Below are 17,199 nucleotides of genomic sequence, written 5' to 3'. Positions count from 1 at the left end.
GGTTGAAATAATGCAATGTTGACTAGTTTTGGTATGTAACATTTTGGTATATTTGGGGTGCCTTGAATGACATATTGGTTAGGTGATTTAGGATGTTTGAAATGACATGGTTATATGTGTTTGAATGATGTTTAAATCCCTTGAATGTGTGCCCAAATCGAGTGGTTAATTATGCATGAAATGGACTTGAAATGGTTTGATTTTAGATAAATTTTGGGTTCACACAACCTAAGACAAGGGCTGTTACACGGCCGTGTGTCATTTGAGAATTTCTTAGTGTTTAAAGTTAGTGAGTTACACGGCCTAGCATAAGGCCTAGCACACAGCTTGGCACACGGGCATGTGGGGAAACTCAATGAGTTACACGGGTGAGGACGGGTTGGGACACGGCCGTGTGTCCCTTGTTCGAAAGTTACACGGCCTAGCCACACAGCCGTGTGACCCCTATTTTTCAAGTTTTGCAACTTTTTCTTCAAACTTCTGTTTTGTTTCAGATTAGTCCCGAATTGCACCAAAGCTATTTTTAGGGCCTCGAAGGCTCAATTTAGGGACAAAATGCATGTGATTGAATGGATTATAATATGTATAATTTATTTAAATGTTAATTTAAATGTTTTTGTTTGTACAGTAATGCTCCATAACCCTAATCTGGCAACGGAGACGGGTTAGGGGTGTTACAGAAAACTTCAAAACGTTTTACTACACGAATGTGATCTTCAAGATTTGGTCATTACGTCTAGGCCAGGTCTAAGGGGTTACAAGCAAAATTTAAGTATAGGTTCATCTGTGACACTTCATACCCAGATTCAAGGAATGGGTTGGGCGTGGGGTGTTACATTTTCATTGGACTTTTGATCCAACACTTATAATTTTATCCAACCCAATACTATTTTCTATTACCTAAAATAAGTATTATTTAATCAATTAATTTAATTAATTAATTTAACTAAATTAAATAATTTTCTCAACCCAATTCTAATTCGATTAAAGTCATAACAAATCTACCATGATAGAGACTATGCGGAAATATATTTAATTTCTTGTTCAATAAATCCATAATGAATATTCAATTTAATTGAATTTTATAGCTTCAATTATTTAATTATTTAAATATTAATTCGAAGAACCTTAAATTAATTCTCAAGTCATATTTGTACTTAGCGAGAAAATGCATTCACTATGATTAGTGATACATGCAATCTATTTCTCTTAGTTCATCCTTTTCATCCATTTCTTATTATTGATTCTACATACAAATCATTTATGGTTATCTCGAGCTTGTAGAAGGACCGATTGAACATATATAATTAGGGCTCAAATAACGTGTAATTAAGTTCTAATTTTATGCCTATTAATTACAACATTATTTAGTCACGACGTAATTCTAGTAAAGTATCATGATTGAGCTCTCCCTTATTATATAACATTACGAAAGCTACTCAATAAGTGCTCGTCCAATGACCTTGTCATAAGTGTGTTACCCTCATAGGATATCCTTAATCTCTTTGAGATAAATTTGTTCTCCCAATATGATCCTCTTTTATCTCATGGTAATAACTACATCTTCTTTTATGAAAAGTCAATTACTATCAAATAGTAATTAAATCATTTATTTTAAAGACAAATGAAACATGATCATGTTTATTTTTCATCTATCATGTAATACCGATGAGAGGATATCATTTACCCTTAAATTGGGCTATGAATTCTATTTTTTGTGGAATGATGTTATATATTGCAAAATTTTTATACTCAACGTACCAGTTTTCAATTCCTTATATATTTGAACTCAGGTTTTTACTTACTCCAAAGTATACGAGTCATTCATACAAAGTCCATCATCCACTCAGGATTATGGTGTGTCACACTATGGACATCACAAGTGATATGTCCATAAATAGATTTAGGATCTATTCTACTTGAGTCATGTCCAATGTACTATCAGTCCAGTTAGTCACATCTATGTCTCTATCTTTTGGGAGTCATCCGATCCAATACTCAAGATAAGGTATCTCTCTAATTAGACTTGATAGACGACATATTAGTCTTTAAATCTATTTGTTCATTTTCGATGTAATATCCCTAAATCGGGTCTAATAGTTTTGGGTATATTTTTCAGGTTCCGAGTGCAAAACTAGGAATTTATGAGGTTTCTAGTAATTTTTAATTTAATTTAGGAGGTTAATTTCAGCTAAAATCGATTAAACAATAATTCAAAAAAATAAAAATATTTTTGGAAAATTAATTTTAAAGTAATTAAATAATTATTAATGAAAATAATTAATTTGGATTGAAAAAGGAATTTTTAATTAAAGGATTAAAAATTTAGAGCGAATCAAATGTAATTTTCAATCCTAAACTTGTTTTTATGAAGATTAGAAACATTTTTACATGATTTGAAAGTCAATTAAAGGATTTTTTATCAATGTCATCTTCTTCAAAAGCTTAAGGTGCTTTAATGGTGGATCTTAAATTTTGAGAGAAAATCCACAAATCAATGGATATTCCAACTCAAAATGGATCTATTAGAAGGTTTTTGGTTTTATTTATCAAGATTAAACATGATTTGTGAGGTAATTTGAAGAAATCTGAATTTTATCATCTTCTTGAATTAATTTTTCGGATTTTTGTGAAATTGATTTAAATGTGAAATTGATGCTTAGTATGTGTGTATTTGGTCTAGTATTGCTGTTTGGAAGTGATTAGAAGGACTGGAGAGGTAGATTTTGTGAGGAATCGAGTTTTTGACTTGATGTTACAAATCCGGTAAGGTATCTTTGTGAAATGATTTCAATTAGCATAGTTAATTAAAATTCGTGTTTAATATAGCTTTAGAAAGTTGGTACTCTACTTTACCTTTGTTGAAGCTCCGAATCTTGAAAAGGATCGAGATAATCGAAATTGAAGCTCGAAATTGCCTAGTTGATCACTTGTTGTGATATAATAAAATTGTGTGGTGAGTGTTTCTAAGGGCAATTTGGTAAATTGACCCTCAATTATGTTTAATTAGTAGCTTAACTAATAATTTCAATTAATTAATTATGGTTGAATGGCTAATTTTGCAAGATTGGTATTATATGTGCAAAAATTGAATTTGTGTTGGAAAAGAAATGGTAAGTAAGCTTTTGGGTGGTGTTGTACTATTTAATTAGATTAATCTTATGGATGATTTAAAGCATTTGTACTGAAATTTTTTATCATGTTATGTTGAAGTTAAAATTGGTAATTGATTATAGGAAATTGGCAAATGAATTGCTTGATTTAATTGATTATTAAATGCTATGTTACATGTTACACATAAGCATCTTGTCACCTTAAATTGAGCACACTAATGATTGATTTATATGCTTTGTTTGATTGAATATATTGGCAACATGCATGGTGGATCCATTGGATATAGTTGGCATGCCATAGGATTTGTGGGTACTCACCTTTATTTGTGACATTGTGAGCATATGACTCTAGGTGAACTGATTTGTTTGGAGTAGATAAGGGAGTGTTTAGCATGAGTCTCCACTCAATGGGTTATTTGAGGCGCTATAAGGGAGCGTTTGCTTTGGTCCGCTCAACTCGATGGACTGTATTTAATATTTGTAGGAGCTCGGAGATCTGTTTATCCGATGTATGATCACTCAATTAAGCCATGAGAAGTGTATGCCAATATATTTTTGTGTGATTATTGTTATACCAATTGATGATTGAAAGCCATGAATAATTGATTTTTGGTATTAAAAATGTTTATGAAAATTAAATTGACATGTTTAATTATTTTGGCTGATAATTGGTGAATGATTGGTTGTGAATTAAGCATGAATTGGATGTTAATTTACTTGTTGTTTTTATTAACATTCACTAAGCTTTTTAAAATGCACATCCTCACAATTCGTGCAGATAATCGTTGGGATTGAGGAGCTGAGGATCCGAGAAAGAGAGTTTCAAGAGATTTAGGCTTGGTAGAGACTTTATTACTCATTTTAGAGACTGTAGTCTGGCATTGTGAAACTCTTGGGAATTAGTTTGATTTTGGTTGTAATTGGATATTGGACATTTATTTTGGATGGTTTTATAACAATTTTTAGGCATGTTTGAGTTTAATTATTGACTGATTTACGGTGTATTGTTGCTTGATAACACTGTGATTGATAACACGATGTGTAAAGCATGAAATTTATACTAACGATTGTGTAAATGAAGCTTCCACGAAGTGGTTTACTAGTGACTAAGGTACGCCACTTATTTGATTTATTCGGTGTTTGATGTGCATGAAAATAATTGATTAATTCTATTTAATTGAGGCTTAATTGATGTTAATAAATTCAATTGAAGTTGTGTGTATATGTATGTTAGTTAATCGTAGTTAAATCTGATTAAATTGGCCATTTAAAAATGTAAAATCGGGTTTTAAATTGAGTTTTTCACAAAATTAGATGCAATGATTTTCACACAGGCGTGTGCCTATCCACATGGGCGTGTGTGGGGTTGCACACGGGCATGTGGGTAAGTGACACGGGCGTGTGAAAACTAGAGCTATCATACACGAGTGTGTGGGATTTCCGCACGGGTGTGTGCGATCTACCAAAAAGATTTTCATAACACGAACACGAGCATTTAGTGAAACATGGTTTGGGGGACATGGCCATGTGGGTTTTTAGGGGTTTAAATTTTTATCTTTTTAAATTTGTATTTTAATTTGGTTATGTTACAATTTAGTCCTAAATATTGATTAGTCTAATTAGAGCCCTAGATGATAAGGAAACTTGGTAAAATTTTAGAATTAGTCTCATAATGGTTAAAATTTGATAGAAACACACTTAATTTGTAACTCAGAGTAGATCTTGATAGTTTGTATTTGTTACAATGTAGTCCCTAATAGTAAAACTTGAATTAGACATAGCAAACAAACTCAATTTAAGCTGGAATTTTTAGGCTTGTATAATTTTGACTAAAAGAAGGTTGGTAAACATTTAGAACTAAAATCAGGTTAGTTTTACCATAGGTGGTAAAATGACAAAAATGCCCTTAGATTAAATTACCTACGAAAAGTTTAAAATTGGCTCATAATTTGCTTCCGCATTAATAGCTAATATTTAGATAAGATTAAGGTGTTATAAGGTCGGGTGTGTCTTGGGTGGTCGTTAGCTGGAGAGTCACTTAGGTGGCTAATGTAACGCTTCGAATTCGGGTCAGTTCGTCCCGGTCGGGTTTGGGGTGTCATATCCGATTAAACTAAGGACATGTTTAGATTATTTACTAATATAACTTGTCTTTTCATATTACAATTCAACCACGTAATACCGCTTGATATTAGTTAAATGTTAGATACTCATTGAGCCAATATTTGCTTTCATTTTGCTTTGCATGCAAAAACCATTGAGGGCAATTGATAAAGGATATTAATGTAATTTATGGATAACTTATTAAACTAATTTATTCGAAAAATACAATTATATATAGACAGAAATACTACACTGAGGGAATTAGATCCAATAATGAAATGGTGACTTTTATAAAAGAAAAAAAATTAGTTCAGCTTGAAAATGTCATGGTAGCATATCCAATTAGATTTGGTTGTCGTCTATTGAGACAAATGAGGGGTGTTACAATATTAGACTCCTCACTTTTAGACCTAAGATCTAGGCAACTCTCCTCTAAGTTTCCCCTATAAAAAAATCAGGACATTAACCAAGTAACTCACTTGATTTTTCACTCAATGCACTAAAAAGAAACGTGTTTTTAGTTTAGTACATCACCTATACATGTTTCCTTAATTTATAAGGAATTGAAACTTGTTAACATACCATATCAATTACAATCAATCTTCCCATGAAACAAGTAAGATAATAAGCAAAAAGGATATCTTCAATTAGGTCAAGATAAGTCTTGAATCTTCAAGATATACTTCCAAGTTTCACTCGATTCAATTGGATCCACCAAACTTAGGAAGTTGATTGCTTCTATCCAAATCCAAATCAATCTCCAAAATATGTTGCTATATGCAGTTTGGATATCAAAGATGGATTGACTGCCATTTAAAGTAATAGCTAGAATAAAAGCCTAAGGATTTTTTATGTCAAAATTTGTCAACTTAAACATGACAATTTTTTTTAGCATGTAGTGCCAGACACCAATTACCACTAGTCCTTGGGATTGCTTAAGATTACCTCAACAAATTACATCACATATATTAATTAAAGGGATAAATAAACCTATGATTTGAGGATAAAATGAAAAAAACTAAAAGGTAAAATTGATATAAATGTTATAAAATAAAGAAAGATAGAGAGAATAAAGTACAAAGAAAATATGAAAGCAATAGAGAGGGTACTTTATTGATCAAAGGGATGATTACAATGCTTCATCAGAGTCTCTATTTATAGGCATCAAAAGTATAAAAGAAGTAGAGATCTAATTCTAATAACTATTAGAATTTAAAGTACATCAAAACTTTATCTTGATCATGATGGACATCCACTTAATAAGATATTCATAACACTCCCCCTTGGATATCCATTGGTAGATAATGTGCCTCGTTAAAACCTTATTAGGAAAAACCTTGTGGGATAAAAACCTAATGAAGGAAAAAATATACAATCTATAATATGCATAATATGATGCCTCATTAAAAACCTTACCAAGAAAATCCAATGGGACAAAATCTCGATTAAGGGAAAAAGAGTGCAACGCGTATTTACTCCCCCTCATGAAAACATCACATATTTTCTCATATTCTACGTATTCATTCTTGAATATTGGTTTTTCAAATGACTATTTGAATGTATTTCTTAAGCATTTATATTACCATTCTTTTAAAAGTCACGAGTGAGGGAAATTAAGGGAAATATATTTTGATCTCTTCAGGAGATTCAATAATAATCATAACAAACTTTAATCATGATTTTTTTTATAAAAACACAATCATGATTTTTTTTATAAAAACACAAATAGGTATTTTGGATCATTTTATAATCCTCCTTCAACTACTATTTACTAAGTCAAATTTACCACATATGTTCAAATTATTTCAGTTCATATAAATGAACAATTTCTCGAGAATTTCAATATGCTTCTAGCATCCTAAATCCTTCAAGGATTTTAATATAAACTTTACTATATAATGATTCATAAAAGGTTGTAATAATAACCATTAGACGCAAGTTAAATCTTTTATGAATTATCAATTTAATAATATATCTAAAGATTATTGCATCCACCACAAAAGAATATTATATCTTTTCATAATCAATGCCAAGACTTAGAGAAAAATTTCATATTTTTATTCCACTTTTGCAAAACTACTTCAATTGCACGCTCACTGGCTTTATACCTTTAGATATTTGGACTACTGGTCCAAAAACTCCATGAATTTAATTGTACTTGAGTTGCGTCTTTCTATTTTGATTATTTTATTCCATATCTACATTTCTCAATAGATTTATTCAAGATCCTCATTCTATTTCATTATTTCAATAATAATATTGCATGCAAAATCATTGTCGACCACTTTTATGATTCGATTCTACATTTTCTCGAATTGACATAGCTTATCGAGATCTCTTATTTTCATTATATTAAAATTGAGTTTCAGGTACCTGAATCTCTTCTGAACTTTTACTAATTAGTTATGTCTTGGGTCTTTTCTGGAGCACCCGTCTCTACTATATGACCATCTAGAAAAATTTTCATCTTTGGAACCGATTAATCTATTATTTATTCTAACTGATTGTCCTACTGGGACTTTGATTCAAATTAAAATATTAGATGATATATAACACTTGGTTATTCTCATTAAGTTTGTAAATACATCTAACAGTTAACTTGTAATGAGTTATCCTTATTGAACTTCTGGTTCAAATTATTCTCCCCTAACTCATTACAAGTTATTATTTCTCTCCCCCTAATGTCAGGAAAACTATCGAATCAAAATTGTAACCACAAATCATGTCAGAATTGAATCTCGAATACATTCAAAACATCTAATAATATAAAGAAACTTGTAATTAATATATATTCCCAACTTTCTTTGAGGATTCACTCATCTTTATGAGTTGTGGTGGAGCAATTGGAACATATACACAAATACAAAAATTCAAAGATGAGAAATATTTAGCTATTGATCAAAAACCAATTGTAATGGGAAGTATTTATAACTTATTGGCTTGATGCGTACAACACGTAAATCAACATAATCTCATGTTGAAATAAGAAGTTTAGTTCTCATAAGTAATGGTTTAGACATTAATCAGGGTGTTCAATCAATAATTTCTCTAAACCATTATGCGCAAAATTGTACAAAAGTTTTTCAAACTCAATCAATAAAAGATTGAGATATAAACTCATCAGTATTAGCAAGATGAATTGTCTTAATTGCATACTCTGAAATTAATTATTTAAACAATCAATCTCGCAAATGACAAGTTGCGAGTTTCTAACGAATGTGATTATTTTGTAGATGCATCTACCAAAATCATATAATATCAAAACCATTCACATGGTGGATGAATGAGCCCATATTCATTTTAGAAATGCAAGACATTAAATCTCAACTTTAGCTAGTGAGTTTTTAAGAATCAATTTTCATTAAGAACAAGCAACAAATGAGAAATATTTGAATTAAAGCATCTTCTGGTTCTTTAATGAATGTCCATATGAATTTTCAATTAATTTTCGCATCATATATGATCTAGAATAGTCTAACTGGTTACGCCAAGTAGTAAATACATTTCTATTAGTAAACTTCTGGTTTACTTTAACATTTGTTTCATTTGTACTAAATTGTAACAAATTGATAATTTTATTGTCATTCATTTTAATTTCTATCCACATATAAGTACTATTGTGACATTTACTACTGGAAATGTTTAAATCAATATGAAGTCTATAATGCCACTAAGTCAATAAATATAATTTCCAAATAATTATATACAGTCTTCGCTTCAGGGAATATGCCAAAATCTTGAAATGCCCAAAAATCTATTAATAGCAAACTTTGAGAGTGAATCTTATTTTCCAATGGTACAACAGGTACATAACCAATGACTTTTCATACATAAGTTTTCTCTCTTGCAAGTTCTCATTAGTAATATTTTACCACGTAATTTTAATTGAGAACTTATTCCGAATACTATAGAGTTATACTCACAGTTTTTTAAAAAACTTGCAACTTTAGGTGCATCTAACCATAATAAGCTTTAGATAGAGTTATCATATTCTATTGCTCATAAGTAAATATTTCACTGTCAAATATTTTGCTTTCAACCTTTAATAGGGATGATGACAAAAGAATATCACAAAGATTATCACAAAGATTATCACAAAAATTATAAAATAAATATAAATTAATAACTCAATCCCTTTTTTTACTCATATGAAATATAATATTTTTCTCATTCACAATCTCAATATGAGATCCATTACAAATATCTTTTAAAATTAATGCATTAACTATCACAAAATTTTTTTTAGATATTGATATATTAGCTCTTCTGGAGCTTTCGACTACTTTTGTACTATCAAATTTTGGAATAACATTTGTTTGTTTCAGTACCAAATAAGATAAATATTTTCTATCTATAATGATAAAATTCATTACTACATTTTCATTTCCTTCCTCAAAGAATATTAACAGAAAAAAATAATTGGTCATATGCCACATATGTGGCTAATAATCTTTCATATCACATCAATAACATAAGTTATATTTACCCTTTGAAAAGTTATCTTGAGAACTTTCATTATTATCTTATTTATTACTATGTTCCCACTTTTAGTGGTCCATGAGTATATATTTTATTTTCTTTATGTATACATTCACTTCGAGGAATGCAACAATTCTGGTATAGCAGACTTCTAAACTCCTCTATTGATTTTTTTTATTTCATAATCACCATCGTAAACATATGTGGATTTTAAATCAGAATCTATCCATTCATGTTGTCATGATTATTCTCCAATTATAAGAAGTATGAAACAATAAATAAAACATAGTAAAATATACATGAAGATCTTTAACATCATCGTCATCACCTTGACTATTATCATGAGCATCCATTCTAAGATTGAATCTTTCAACATCCTGAAGATTAAGTTGTAAGGGTGAAAGTTTAAGGTGAAAAGGAATTTGATTTGTGGGATGACTTCGAAAGATTTAGAAAAAAAATAGAGAATCATCGTGCTGATAACGTGTTATAAAATAAAGAGAGATAGAGAGAAAAAGTACAAAGAAAATATGAAAGCAATAGAGAATGTACTTTATTGATCAAAGAGATGATTACAATGCTTCATCAGAGTTTCTATTTATAGGCATAAGAAGTATAAAAGAAGTAGAGATCTAATTCTAATAACTATTAGAGTTTAAAGTACATCAAAACTTTATCTTGATCATGACGGACATCCACTTAATAAGATATTCATAACAATAAAAGTATTTTTAAAGAATATATGATATTAAAATTACCTTAGAATCTTAACAACATTGGGATGTACTTTTATTTCCATGAATTTTGTCTATTGACTTTTCAATTTTCAAAATTTAAGTCTTATTGTTAATATTGTTAATTTTTTTGTTAAATTTGTTTGTTTGACATTTTGAAATAAAAAATAAACTCATTTGGTAATAATGTAATTAAAAAAATGATATTGTAATGAACTTAAATTTAACAAAATAACTTTAATAATATTAAAAATTGGACCTGAATTCAAAAATTTAAAATGTATAAAATAAATAAATTCTTAAAATAAAAGTAAATCAACTAAATTCTAAATTTATGGTATATGACATATTTTTCAAAAAAAAAAAGCTTAATGACAAATTTGGCCACTACGTTTGTATGTTATGTCAAAATGACCTTAATTGTATTTTTGAGCATTTTTTGGTCATCAAACGTTGTTCCTTTTTTCAATATGTTTTTTCTAAGAGATTTAATGAAAGTACCGTTACAAAAATTAACAGTAATGATGTATAATTTCATATGTGGAATAATTTTAATGAGATGTAATTTATTACTTAGATAACCTAATAATAAACTTATATGTGAAAAATAATAAAATAAATAAATAATACATTAAATTAAAAAAATCTTAATTTAAAGAAAACAAATCTAATTATCTAAAAAAATTAATTCAATAGAAAAACTTTCCAATAAACAAAAGTATGAAATATTGAAACCTTTTGAAAGAAAAGAAAAATTAAAACTTAGAATTTATTCATAAAATCTATTAGAAAAAACATATTAAAAAAAGGAACAAAATTGATGACAAAAAAAGTTCAAAAATATAATTAAGGTTATTTTAACAAAACATGCAAAACTTAATAGCCAAATTTATCATTAAGTAAAAAAAAAAAACTCTCTCAATATTAAGGGTAATTTGGGAACTAAAAAATACAATTAATTTAAAATACAGCGTAGTATCATAAATCCAAGTCTAAAGCCCTGCCCTGCTGCAATACACTGCACTTATCGTCTCCTCAAAGACCAAAGCAAAGCATATACACACTCTGCAGTTCCTCACGCGTACGGTTCCACCAAAGCCTCCAATTCCTATAGTTAACCTCACCAAAATCCTCTGCAAAGCAAACAGCCCCAATTTCAAACTAAACCCTAATCGCCAAATAATAGAGGTTTCCCCCCAAATTCCCTCTCCATGACCACCGGTATCCACCAACTTACTTGATTTCCCGCCTACCTCACTAGCATTCGCGTTTTACTGGTTCTCTTCTCTCTCTCTCTCTCTCTCTCTCTCTCTCTCTGTGGGTGTTCTCCTCCATTATCTATTCTTTTCTAGGGTTTTCTTTATTTAATTATTTTATGGCGCCTCGAAGTTTAGCCGCCATTAATTTGTTTTGTAACTAATTCTTGCTTTAAGTTCGTTTGCATTGTGTTCCTTGAGGTTTAACTTTACTGGTTGTTTACAATAGTTTGTTTTGTAGCTTAAGGACTTCACTTTAAATTCCCAATTTTTTTTTTAAATATAGGAGACTCACATTCTAATTTTTGTTTCATATTTTTCTTTTTTAAGTTGCAGTAAACTTCTTTGATGGGGAACTTTGTTTCGTTTAATTATCATTGTCCCATTATAGTCCCTGACTAGTGGGCAGTTCAAAGATAAATTTTGAATAAAACCTACGGAAAAAAATAGGAAGAAAAAGGGGGAAGTTTTGAATAATTCCAGGAATCAAGACCTATTTAGTTGGGGAGCTTTATCTGAGGTTATTGTTTTATTAGCTTCACTCTTGTAGGAGGAAACTTTCAAAGAATATATATGGAACTTGCAATTTGAATATAGTTGTGCTTAGTTAGATAGTCCTATATTTATAATTTTTCCAGCTGAATGCAAATAATTGTTGTTCACTTGTCCTTTATCTTTCAGCAGCTCCTTTCTGAAGGTTGCATTTTGAAGGTCTGCCCTATTTGTTATTGTTACTCAGCCATCAATAGCAGCAATGGGCAGTTCATTTAATCCCCAAATCTTAGTAGAAAAGCTGGCCAAGCTCAATAACTCCCAAGCAAGCATAGAGAGTATCCTATAATTGTGTATTACCTGCTTCTTTTCCTATTTATGACTGTTCTTTTCTGGTTGATTTCATTTTCATTGTGGAAGGTCCTTTCCCAGATTGTCATGTGTAGTACTTGAGCATATACATACTTTATTATTTCTACAGGGTAACTTACTGCTGATGCCAGTTTGATATTACTGTCTAGTTGCCATGTAAGTTAAGAACAAATGAACTTCTGAAGTTTATCTTTTGCACCCTTAACTTGGTAAGCTTTATCACATTGGTGTATTTTCCATATGAATAAGGCAAAACAAGTTGTTGAAACTTGGGACAGACAATTTCATTGCTCTCCACGTGAGCAGAGATTGGCCTTTCTGTATCTTGCCAATGACATTTTGCAGAATAGCAGGCGTAAGGGTTCAGAATTTGTTGGTGAATTTTGGAAGGTTCTTCCTGATGCACTTCGTGATGTGATTGAAAGCGGGGATGAGTTTGGGAGGAATGCTGCATTACGTCTGGTATGGTCACCTTAACTTACATACTGGTTTTGTTTCTTCTCTGCTGTCATTAAAATATCTATGAAGAATTGAATGTGTCTCACAGCCACTCTTCTTGACATAAAGTAACAGAAACGAAATGCTTTTAACTTTCCCTTTAAATGGAAGACCTGATTGGTTGCATTAGGCTCCTTAGGAGTGTGATGTTATCCAGAGAGGCAAGTTAATTTGATGATGCTAAGTAACTAGTGATAATTGGATAATATATGCATGTCTTGCCAGTTTTATATTATGTGGATCCTCACTTATCTTGCATTGATCATTCTAATAAATTTGCCTATAGCTAGGCGTAGGTTAATTTTCAGACATTGCCTGTTTTAATGGTCATTGGATTGGTTCAAAATACTTGGTACTTTTCCCATGGCTGAGTTAAATATCAAGGATCTGCAGTTGAACTGTTATTTTATTACATCTATTTTTCTAGATCTAGTTAACTGGCTTGGGGTTTATTTTGGCGTGACAATTTGAATTGCTGTTAATGGCACAGTAATTAGTCAATGCCTATTATTCTATTTTCGTATTATTGCTATCTTTTGGCTAATTGTTATGTTCTTTTATTTCAAAACATATGTGTGCTTTAAATTATTACTATCATGCTGTTTTAGAATGGTTGCTCTCAAAATTAGCATGACATATCACATTTCTTTTTGATGTTTGAAATACAGATCAGTATATGGGAAGAGAGAAAAGTGTTTGGTTCTCGAGGACAAATTCTTAAGGAAGAGCTTTTTGGCAGACAATCAGAAAGTAATAATAGAAATGGCAGGCATATAAATCCCAAACTGGTGAGATAAATTCAATGCTGTCTGCATTTATTCTGTTGTTTTGCAGTATTTATATGTTTGTGTCATGGAATAATTTTGTTTCTGCTTTGTATTCGTGCTAGCTGAAGCAGCCTGTCGGAGATACTGTGGATAAAATAGTTTCAGGTTATCAGTTTCTATATTGTAGTCAGATGGATGAAGATGTTATATTCAGCAAATGTAGGAATGCTATCAGTTGTATGGAGAAAGTAGATAAGGAAATTAGTACTGATGTCAATTCAGGTCTGACTTGCATTACTCATGTTGTTAGTAACTACAGCTATTGTTCATAATCCTTTTCCTATATTTTCTTTCTTTAAGAAAAAAAATGTATATCAATCAACATTGGGAACATTTTATGACCAAATATTTCTCATTTGAACAATTGTTGCTTATGGAGACTTTGAATATGTATTTTGATACATTCTTTCCAAAAATGTCAAATTTCTTTGAACAGGGCAGTTCCGTGGATCGGCACTTGTGGGGGAGGTGCAGGATCAGCATGCTGCACTGAGGGACTGTATTGAGCAGTTAACAGCTGTTGCATCGTCAAGAGTTAATCTCATCTCAGATTTGAGAGAGGCTCTTAAGGAGCAGGTTACTTAGATTAATCACTTTAAAGTAACTCTGTGGTATTGTGTTGTTACCGTAAGGCTGATTTACTCTTGCTTTCAGGAATTCAAGCTGGAGCAAGTTCGTTCTCAGCTTCAGGTTTGACACTATACTAGCCTTATCTTTTAAGTATAGTTGTTGGATTTATGAACTATTTGCATCTATCTCTCAGCTTAAATACAGTTAACCATATTGTGAACTTCTGGACATACGTGTGTTCTGATAATTTTCATATTGTTTTACAGGCTGCACAGTCCCGAGCAGAACAGGCTGGTAATATCTGCAGACAGTTGTTGAATTGTGACAATCCTGAGTTAGCATCTGAGCAAAGCTCGAAGGAAAGTTTTATTCCGGAAGCTACAGAACAATCTGCTCCTCTTATGTATGCCCGGCAAGTATCCTTTCCCAAGAATTCTGGCCAAACTGAGGAAGATCCTAGGAAATCTGCTGCAGCTGCAGTGGCAGCAAAGCTAACTGCATCGACATCCTCAGCCCAGATGCTTTCATATGTCCTCTCTTCTCTTGCTTCTGAGGGTGTCCTTGGAAATCCCATGAAAGAATCTTCCGGTGATTATTCGTCTGAGAAGAGGCCTAAGCTTGAGAATGACCAGCCATACATACCATCTCAGAATGTGCAACAAGCTTTAGTTCCACCATTCTCGCATCCCGAATCTCACCTGCACAATGTAGCAGCCACCACCCAGCAGTTAACTCCTAATGAAGTGCCACCTACATCGTCATCTTCTTCTCCTTTGCCACCAGTGTCAGCAATGGCACCATATGCTGTGTCCCAATACATGCCAACTGCTGGATTGATAAATGGTGCAGCATATAGCTATGGGATGACAACCGCATCACAGCAGCATTCCTTGCCTGGTTATTCAGTGGTTGGAGGTGCGATTACTGGTCTCTCCCCATTTCCGACACCATTAACCAATATTTCTTACCAGAGTTTCCAGGGTTCCGAAGTTTTCTACAACCAGCCCTCGTCTGTGCCAACAGCACCGAATTCTCGGCAATAGAAATTCATTTTACGTTAGGATGCTTTAGACTGAAATATTGTTGCTCAGAAACTTTGTTTGGGTGCCACGCCACGTAGTATAACATCATGTGCACATTGTAAATGTATTATCATACTCATTGCTTTTCGTCATTCGGAGAAAATGATAGTTATTATACGTAATTATTATTGATATGAAAAGATATTGCATCGTTTGGATGGTTGAAATAGTTGAATTTATAATTAGATTAAATTTTCTTGAAAGTATAATAATAACATTTTAGAAGAATATAAGTTAGTTGTAAACTTGTAATATGTTAACAAATTGAATAATCACATTATGCTATTTATTAATGCGACGAATTTGGTAACATAACAGGAGTTTATGAACAAAGTATTAATATAAATTTATGGTTTAAATGTCAGAAATCTTTATATATTTGTAAAATTTAGAATTTAGTTAATATATTTTAATTTTAGGATAAATTATTTAGATAGTTGTCAAACTATAAAAATTTTTATTTTAATCATTAATGTTTTTGAAAATTATTATTTTTTTCACTCCACCGTTAAATTTTTATGGTTGAACTAAAAAATCTAAAAATTTTTAATTACTAATTGGTGAAATGATGTAAAACTTCAATAAGGTGGGTGTTATAAAGTGTTTATTGTCTCAAAAATAGAATAAAACATATATGAAGATTTAGCCATGAAGAACTTGAGTCAAATGTACGAGAAAAAGAATGTAAGAATATAAAGTCATCTTGGATTTTCACTTGATTTGATGATTGATATTTGATTTTTCTTTTTTTTTTTTGAGTATTTTTGAGGTATATTTATACTTGAGTTGTTGGTAATGTAAAGAAAGTGAATTTTTTAAACGGTTACGATTTGATAAAATCAAAATCTGGCTATTGAGATATTTTAGGGAATTAATTCTATAAATTTATCTTTTTACCCTTTAGAAAATAGTATAAATAGGTCATTCTTCTTATTTTTCATAGAACACAACAAGAGAAAAATAGAGAGAAAATCTTCTCTCATCCTTCTGTTCTTTAAATTCTGGTGTTCTACAAAATTACACGAGAGAGAAATTCTGTCTAGAAAATTTATTTTTAAGCGGGACTGTTTGCGACCCCTCCAATCTTTCTTAGGAATTGAACCTAGTGTGGTTTTGCCAGTTTCTTCCAGTTTATTGTTCGATTAGATTTCCAATAAACTACTTTTGTTTTTTGGTTTCTATTCCTTTTTAAGCGAGCAATGCCAATTGTGTTCCACCTTATTTATTCAGGTGTTCGAATATTGAAGTACTGTGTTAACCTTGAGGGGTAACATTCACTACACGATTACACCGATCAGGACAAATTTCTTCTAAGGCAGTGGTTCTTCCATGACACAATCATTGCTATTTTATTTAAACTTAGTTTGGTTTCCTATCAACATTAACAATTTTGTTTTGCAGTAGTATATTTACAAAAATTTAGAAGAAAATTATACTACTGTTTAAACATGAAAATCATTTTCGATTCCCACTACTAGAACCAATGAAGGCTTCTGTAGGCAACGAGCTAGAGTAAACTTGAGGATTGTTGGAGCAAGTGAAGTGTCCTATTGAGGCATTCAGTTTGAGGGCACCTGAGTGGTGCAAGAGTGTGCCTAAGTATCATTGGAGCAGTTGCAAGCTCCATCTGTGTTGGCTAGTGGGCCATTGTGATCAGGATAGGCTTGGAAGGC

At 31.2% G+C, this 17,199-nt stretch overlaps 1 protein-coding gene across 4 annotated transcripts; it reads left to right on the top strand.

Annotated features, from left to right (window-relative positions):
- The first annotated feature begins 11,415 nt into the window (after positions 1 to 11,415).
- LOC107888840 (regulation of nuclear pre-mRNA domain-containing protein 1B) lies at positions 11,416 to 15,666 on the top strand. 4 transcript variants are annotated; one of them, XM_041101827.1, is made up of 8 exons: positions 11,416 to 11,706; positions 12,370 to 12,515; positions 12,764 to 13,011; positions 13,716 to 13,835; positions 13,946 to 14,096; positions 14,311 to 14,450; positions 14,529 to 14,564; positions 14,711 to 15,666. In XM_041101827.1, the coding sequence occupies exons 2-8, from the start codon at positions 12,440 to 12,442 to the stop codon at positions 15,485 to 15,487; spliced, it is 1,548 nt and encodes a 515-aa protein (XP_040957761.1). In that variant the 5' UTR covers positions 11,416 to 11,706; positions 12,370 to 12,439; the 3' UTR covers positions 15,488 to 15,666. The 4 variants fall into 4 exon arrangements, with proteins under 4 accessions (XP_040957761.1, XP_016668571.2, XP_016668573.2 ...); XM_016813082.2 differs by having other exon boundaries at positions 13,937 to 14,096; XM_016813084.2 differs by having other exon boundaries at positions 12,367 to 12,515.
- Positions 15,667 to 17,199: the final 1,533 nt, after the last annotated feature.

This window comes from Gossypium hirsutum, chromosome D09 (genome assembly GCF_007990345.1).
Source record: "Gossypium hirsutum isolate 1008001.06 chromosome D09, Gossypium_hirsutum_v2.1, whole genome shotgun sequence".
NCBI classification, from domain to species: domain Eukaryota; kingdom Viridiplantae; phylum Streptophyta; class Magnoliopsida; order Malvales; family Malvaceae; genus Gossypium; species Gossypium hirsutum.
This window is presented reverse-complemented; position numbering and strand designations above follow the sequence as displayed.

Coding starts and splice junctions, on each gene's coding strand:
- LOC107888840 (XM_016813082.2), top strand. CDS start 12,440: ATGGGCAGTTCATTTAATCCCCAAATCTTAGTAGAAAAGCTGGCCAAG. Junction 13,012..13,715: donor GGAATGCTGCATTACGTCTG/GTATGGTCACCT, acceptor TTTGAAATACAG/ATCAGTATATGGGAAGAGAG. Junction 14,565..14,710: donor AAGTTCGTTCTCAGCTTCAG/GTTTGACACTAT, acceptor ATTGTTTTACAG/GCTGCACAGTCCCGAGCAGA.